This window comes from Arachis ipaensis, chromosome B06 (assembly GCF_000816755.2).
Source record: "Arachis ipaensis cultivar K30076 chromosome B06, Araip1.1, whole genome shotgun sequence".
Taxonomy (NCBI): Eukaryota; Viridiplantae; Streptophyta; class Magnoliopsida; order Fabales; family Fabaceae; genus Arachis; species Arachis ipaensis.
In genome coordinates, this window is record NC_029790.2 from 124,951,431 (window position 1) to 124,959,388 (window position 7,958).

The 7,958-nt window shown below is 33.6% G+C and overlaps 2 protein-coding genes across 2 annotated transcripts; both read left to right on the top strand.

The window, feature by feature from the left end:
- Positions 639-1,448, top strand: LOC107647604. The gene has a single exon (XM_016351672.1). It carries the CDS (start codon positions 639-641, stop codon positions 1,446-1,448), a length of 810 nt encoding a protein of 269 aa, XP_016207158.1.
- On the top strand, positions 4,349-6,053 carry LOC107605308 (hydroquinone glucosyltransferase). Its single transcript, XM_016307148.2, has one exon. The coding sequence runs from the start codon at positions 4,499-4,501 to the stop codon at positions 5,924-5,926; it is 1,428 nt and encodes a 475-aa protein (XP_016162634.1). The 5' UTR covers positions 4,349-4,498; the 3' UTR covers positions 5,927-6,053.

Genomic DNA, 7,958 nt, shown 5'->3' on the forward strand with positions numbered 1-7,958 from the left:
CAAACACTTAAATGAAATAATGTATATAAATGTATAAAATATATAACAGGGTAAATCATAAAAAAAATACATTTAAATAATTTTATCGCTGATAAAAATGCATTTGAATATTGGTATCGATAAAATATTCTCACATAATTTTAAAATGCGACAAAAATATCCAACACTAAATATGTATTCTCAAAATAATATTTTAAAGATTGAATTTTGAGGGCAAATAGTAGTATTAAGCTAGTTTGGATGAGATATTATATGATTCAACCAAATGGAAAAATGAGACATGGATTAACCAAAAGCATGTATTTATGTAATTCGAATCAACGTAATTCGAATTAAAGACAATGGTAATTCGAATAAATGCAGTTCGAATTATGAGGGAATATGCATGCTAGATAGTTCGAATCATACTGATTCGAATTACACATGGGAAAGTTCGAATCACTCTGATTAGAATTATGCTTGAGCAGTTCGAATCAACCTGATTCGAATTTTATGGTGAGCAATTCGAATTGGCAGTTCGAATCTAGCTGATTCGAATTACGTATATATAATTTGAAATTGGCTGTTTCGAATTAGGAAGTCCCAGACATATATAAATATGGTGTGAACATGAATTGAGTTCATTTGAGTGAGAAAAAATGGCTAGTAAGGAGAGTTTTGTAGTGTTGGTGCATTATAGAGGGTCGATTAAGAGAAAAACATGCTCTGGTGTGAAGTTCACTGATAAAGATCCTCTAAGTATTTTTATGAGACCTACGACGAGATTCGATGACTTTTTGAATTCTATAATACAGAAACTTGGGCTGCAAGGCGTGAAACAGGTTCAGAAGTTATTCTATCGCATTTCGATCTCAGTGCTTAGAGATGACGTGAAGTATGATTCTTTCATTATAGGGAGTGACGAGGATTTGCAGGTCCTGTTCCATTGTCTTTGGCATTTTTCCGAGGTCAGGACACCTGAGTTGTTGGCAAAGTTGGTTAATGTGGTATCTAGCTCGGGAGGTTCGAACCGGAATACTCAAACTCTAGGCACGGTAGTCGGTTCTAGCTTGAGGCCCGTTGGTGCATCTTCGTCGGTGCCTGTGAATGCACCTCAGGACGAGCCTGTTGCGTCCCCGTCGTTCGCCATTGATCTCAACTGCAGTGGTGGCGGAAAGGTTGGTATCGTGGAGAGGGTGTCGATTTCTTTACAGTGTGGGGCACCGGCTGAGATCGGTGATGCATTGCTGGATGATGATGGTGATGATGATGTGGAGCCTGACCTCATTGCTGATGACAGTGGCGATGACATTGCAGCGAGTAATCCAGCTGGGGCTGGCGGTGGTTCTAGCTCTGGGACTCAGCAGTACTCTCCGCACTTTTCATCGTTGGACTTGGATGCCATGAGACAGGAGGGAGTTCCTGCGGAACCCACTGGATTTAGTGTTAGAGATACCCAGGGTACTTGAGGTCTTACAGAGTTTCAGGTTGGTCAGCAATTTCAGGATAAAGAGGAGGCTGTGTTAAGCATGAAGACGTATAGCATCCGACGCGGGGTACAGTACAAAGTGGTGGAGTCTGATTATCGCAGGTACGTTGGGAAGTGTTCTGAGTTTGGAAATGGGTGCACATGGTTGATTAGGCTATCTGGTGCCACTCTATAATGGCAAAATATATCAGCACCGTCACACACCTCCATAACGCCATATGCCGAGGCTCCAAGATCTCCGGATGCACAACCTAAAGAATGTCAGGAGAGCTATACGGCATCCAAATAAATTGCGAATACAAACTGTCTTCGTTTAGCCATGCACACTTGCTAGTCTAAAAGAGATTATAATCAAAAGGAGTTTGTCAGATACTTACATCCCCAGCCTGTAAGAGGTCTATCCTGAGCCTCTACATCGCAACTCGAGATCCCTTCTTGCTCGCTGTTATCACGAAATGAAAATAACACCAAATAATATAATAGTATAAACGTAGATATAATGAAATAATAGCAGACGATAGAATAATTAATAGTACCTCGAGGTCAAGGGCCAGCTGAACGTATCATATCCAGCGGGTCTAAATCCAGGAAAGCGCCAGAAGATCTATGACAGAAGTAGCTGTAATGGTCCGGCTAACTTGACCACATGTCTGTTCGCCATGCGGCACATGCACCGGTATAACCACGACAGAGCAGCTGATCCCTAGCTGTACCCACCCATGTCCTCAAGCCTAGCTACGTATGAGAGCCACCTAATGTGAATGCGGTTGCCAGACTTATCGGCAAATAGCTGAGTCTCTAACAGCATCATGATATAGGCCCGGGCATACCTCATAACTATGGGCTCATTGGCTCCCTCAAGAAGCTCTCCAAAGGTCTCCTGGATCCAGCTGCAGTTCACTGCAAACTTCTAGATTTGGTTTGTAGGAGGTAACACACCCAGCAACTCTTGGGACCACACCCAAGCTAGCCGACCACCCTAGATGTACGTCTGAAAATCTATCAAGCAACCACTAACATAATGTCCATCGATTGGCAGTCCTAACTGGTACGCCACATCCTGCAGTGTAATAGTGCACTCTCCGAACGGCATATGAAACGTGTGCGTCTCTGGACGCCAGCGCTCAACGAACGCACTGACCAGGGACTCATCCAGTCTGAACCATCTCTCGTTCAGCCTCGCAAGATGGTATAAGCCGGCCATCTGTAAGTACGGAACGTACCTCTCTTCCAGACGCATACCCTGCTGCCGTCGCATGCTCGAAATACATCGCTGGGGCTGCAAACATCATGTACCAAAATATAAATACCACTAACATCATTTAATAACAAAACCACTAACAACACCACTAACAAAACCACTAACATCATTCACTAACAAAATCACTAATATTATTCACTAACATTATTTACTAACAAAACCACTAACATCATTCACTAACAAAACCACTAACATCATTCACTATCGAAACCACTAACAAAACTACTAACAAAACCACTAACATCATTCACTAACAAAACCACTAACATCATTCACTAATAAAACTACTAACAAAATAATTATTTAATTATTTTTATAAAATTTTGTATTAAATACATAATAAATTTATCAAATAAAAAATTTGTTTGTCTTTTACAAAAAAATAATATTAATTTTTTGTATTTTTGCCAACAATACATGTGTTAGTTGAAATTTGGTATTCATCTTGCATTTTTTATGTCAAATATATTAGATGACAAAATCAATCTAGCTTGTTTTACGTGGCCTGTGAAAATTTTAAGATCAAAACAGCTCAGGTGCGTATTGCGTTACGTCATTGCGCAACTGCCTCTTTGAAAGTTTAATAATTTCATTTTAAAATGAAATAAACAATGAAAGAATAAAGAGAAGACTCCAAAATGTTTCCTGATGCTCATTCCGCATCTGCATTATATTCAATGAACGGTATCTCCCATGTACAAAAAAATATTTAGAGGAAAAGAAGGTTTTGCTAACTTAATTAAAAAAAAAGTGAACTTTATATTGTTATTATTATTTTAAAGTATTGTTTTTGTTTTTAATGTTTGGGATAAATTTTATTTTAATTTTGGTTTAATTACTCTGTTGGTTTTATAATTTCGCAAAATTTTTAATTAGGTCTCTATATTTTTTTTTAATTGAATTCATGTACCAATTTTTTTAATTGGGTCTCTACACTTTTTTTCCTTTTATTTGGATTTCTGTACTAATTTTTTTTATCCGTATAAAATTAAGCACAGTAAAATTAATGTACTCTTAATAATATTTTTGTTAAAGTTATGTTTATTCAATTTTATTTTTATTTTCACCCTTTCAATAAGTTTAAACTCTATTTTTTTATTTTTTTATTTTTTTTCAAATCCCTCTTAAAGAATTAATAGTGTAAAAGAGAAAAGAAGAAAGAAATAGAAGAATGAGGTTTGCACTTATTGAAAGAGTAAAAGTGAAAAAAAAGAGTTGAATAAATTTAGTCTTAACAAAAACATTATTAATAAGGGACACTCTACTGTACAGATTGGAGTGGTATAGAGAGAATATAATTTTTTTATAGTTATTTTTTATTATTTTATTATTATTGAAAATGTGGGTCCTACCTTTATTAATCTCTCTTTTATTCTATTAAAGGAAAAATCTGTAAACTTACATCTTTACTATATAATTCACCTATTAATAATACATCGATGTTATTTTAAACGTTTTGAGATAAAAATAAAACCATTAAAACATTATGGACCAAATAAAATTAACCTTAAACGTTAGACTAGTACAGAACTTTACCCTATTATTAAAAATTTAAGAGTGTTATTTTTTCAATTAAATTATTCTTCTACTTTTATAGTTTGAAAAGTATGCTTAGAATTTAGACTAGTTAGCAAACTCCTAATTGAAACTCATTTCACAACGTGGAAGTTGGACACAACTAGTCAACTACTACAAGGAAAAGTTTCCCTATATAGTTTACATATCTGAACCAAAATCAAAACCATAGCTTTTCTCGTACAATCCAATTGATGGCAAAAACAACGCGCATAGCTATTGTTACAAGTCCTGGCTTGACCCACCTAGTTCCAATACTTGAGTTCTCCAAAAGATTCTTGGAGCTTCACCCAAATTTTCATGTCACTTGCATGATTCCCTCACTTGGGCCACACCCAGATTCAACCAAATCCTACCTTCAAACTCTTCCTTCAAACATTCACTCCATCCTTCTCCCTTCAATCAACAAACAAGACTTGCCCCAAGGAGCATACCCTGGAGTTCTTATTCAAAAAACCGTTACCCTCTCTCTCCCATCAATTCGTGACACCCTTAAATCCCTCACCTTAAGGGAACCACTTGCAGCTTTGATCGCAGATGCTTTCGCCTTCGAAGCACTTTCATTCGCTAAGGAGTTCAATTTCTTGTCCTACATTTACTTCCCTTCTACAGTTATGGCTCTCTCATTGTCTTTGCATTTGCCAAAACTTGATGAGCAAGTTACCGGTGAGTACAAAGACCTACAACATCCTATCTATTTACCCGGTTGTGAACCAGTTTTCGGGCGAGATCTTCCATCTCCAATGCAAAATCGATCCAGTGATGCTTACAAACTCTATCTAGAACGTTCCAAAGGATTGAGTAATGTAAATGGATTCATAATCAACAGCTTCTTGGAATTGGAATCAGCTGCTATGAAAGCACTTGCAAAGGAGAAAAGTTGCTTCAGCTTTTATGCTGTTGGACCAATTACACAAAAAAGGTCATCAAGCAATGATGGTGATGAGGAATTAGAGTGTTTAAGATGGTTGGATAAACAGCCACATAGTTCTGTTTTGTATGTTTCTTTCGGAAGCGGCGGAACACTCTCTCAAAGCGCAATCAATGAGCTAGCTTTGGGTTTGGAATTGAGTGGTCAAAGGTTTTTATGGGTTCTTAGAGCACCAAGTGATTCATCTAGTGCTGCTTACTTAGACAACCAAAAGAACGAGGATCCATTGAAATTTTTACCAAGTGGGTTTCTAGAAAGAACCAAAGAGAAAGGTTTGGTTTTGCCATCATGGGCACCCCAAGTACAAATCCTTAGTCACGATTCAGTTGGTGGGTTTTTGAGTCATTGTGGTTGGAACTCGGTGTTGGAAAGTGTGCAAGTGGGAGTTCCAATAATCACATGGCCACTCTTTGCAGAGCAGAGGATGAATGCTGTGTTGTTAGTTGATGGACTCAAAGTGGCGGTGAGGCCGAATATTGGAGAAGATGGTATTGTTGAAAAGGAGGAAGTTTCAAAGGTGATAAAGTGTCTAATGGAGCAGGAAGAAGGAAAAGCAATGCGCAAAAGAATGGAGGATTTAAAAGCTTATGCTGCTGATGCAGTGAAGAAAGATGCTGGTTCTTCAACGCATGCGTTGTCACAATTGGCTAGTAAGTGGGAAAACTTTAGTGGGATTGAAGATAACAATTAAATTAAACAATTCCGCTGCGTTACAGTATTTATGGCAACTTTTACAAATTCTTGTTTATAATTTTGTTTAATAAAACTTATAAAAGTGTATTTGTGGATATATTTAATAAATATATTTTTTTTATGCCAATTCTTATTTATAATTGTGTTTAATAAAAGTGTCTTTGTGAATATATATAATAAATTAGCAATAAATTAACAGATAGTATATTAGTATTCTATATTTTTTCTTAAACTAATAAAGCCTTCTAAGGTTCGGTTGATGTGCATGTTATACATTGTTTAATATGGGCCAGCTATAGTCGGTTTTTTCTCTGTTTTTTCTTTCTTGGTAATGGACTGATATTGATGTCAGTAATAATATTTAGCTTGCGAATACCAAAAAAAAAAAATATTTAGCTTGCTTTGATACGTTTTAATTATTAATATAGAATATATATATTAAAATATAAAATATATATTAAAAATAAAAATTATATATATTTATATATAAATATATAAAAATTAATTTATTAACTAATTTTTAGTATATACATAATATTTAATTTTTTACTTTTTCTCTTTCAAGTTAAACGTAGCTTTATCTCTGAATTTGCTAAGTTTGTTTTAATAATTTTCTTGTTTACTTATACCTGTCGTATCTTTTAAAAATAATCTTAACATAATGTACCAATATTTTTGTCAACCTAACTCTCTAAAGAGATGTTTTTTAATTACAAATTCAAACTCAATAAGAAACTGTTGAAACTCACTATTTGAAAAAGTTAAATGTCACAGAAAATTCACAAAATATGCATAAAATTTAAAGAAAAAAAATTTTTTGGAGAGAAATGAGTTTTTAATAAAAAAAAAAAACTTAAAATTGAGCTAATGGTAAATGTTTCATCCTTTGCTTCCTAGTCCATTTTCCTTTCAGCTACAAACCTATATATTAGGCCAAAGGAGTCCAAAAATACGAGTTCACTTACCAAATTAACCAGGCACGGGAAACATGGTCCGCAAATGCGAGTTCAGGTCGTCACGCGAAACCTCAAGTAAGTGAAATTTTGGGTTAATAATTAAATTAGTTTATTAGAGATAAGATATTCTTTAATTTTTTTAATTAAATTGATTTATCAAAGAGAAAATTTAATTATATTTATTTTTTAATCTCTTCGTTAACAATTTTTGTTAACAATCATGTTATGAATACTAATTGACAACGTACATAATAGTTGGCAACTCTAATTGAATATTGACTAAATATATTTATAAAAATCTATTAGTTTAGTTCTTTTTTCCAATTACATAAATCTTATTGATACGTCAAATGTTCGTGATATGAAGAAATCAAATATTATTCAATAGTTATTGGTTTATTTTGATGTGTTTTAATTTTTATTTATTTAATTATTATATTGGATTTTATGTTTGTAAATTTTAGGATTTTCTTTGTTTTAACCTAGTAAGAAGTTATAAATATCTCCTTAACTATTGTAGTAGCATTATTGAGTGATTAGAAATACTAAAATACTTTTTGATTTCGTGATGAAACCGTTATGTGAACAAATGATGTTGAGTGAGTCTTTCTCTTGTTACACGGGGAATTAGGTAGGAGGTAGAGGAGTAGGAGTCCCTTTCTTATTTCATCAAGAAATTGGATAGAAAGTAGAGTAATTTTATTTTAATTTAATTTCAACCTATTTTTTTTGTTTCTATTTCAATTACAATTTATCTTTTCTATTCAATTTCAATTCTTATCTTATTTGTCCTTTTTTTTAATCACCTATTCCCAATATATCTAGCGACTAAATTGATAAATTTTAAAATATATTTGGTCCACGTTCAATTAAAGATATTAGATGTTATATATGTTATCAATTAATATTTTATATTATTAATTATTGATGAAAATTGTTAATGGAATAATCGAATGATATTTATTCTTAATTCGTAATATTTAAAAAATTAATTTAATTAATAAAATTTTTCATAAACAAATTTAAAAAATATCTTTTTTTTTAAAAATTAATTTAATTATTAACTTTTTGTAC

What these genes read in the sequence shown, in the direction of transcription:
- LOC107647604 (XM_016351672.1), top strand. Translation starts at nt 639, where the DNA reads ATGGCTAGTAAGGAGAGTTTTGTAGTGTTGGTGCATTATAGAGGGTCG.
- LOC107605308 (XM_016307148.2), top strand. Translation starts at nt 4,499, where the DNA reads ATGGCAAAAACAACGCGCATAGCTATTGTTACAAGTCCTGGCTTGACC.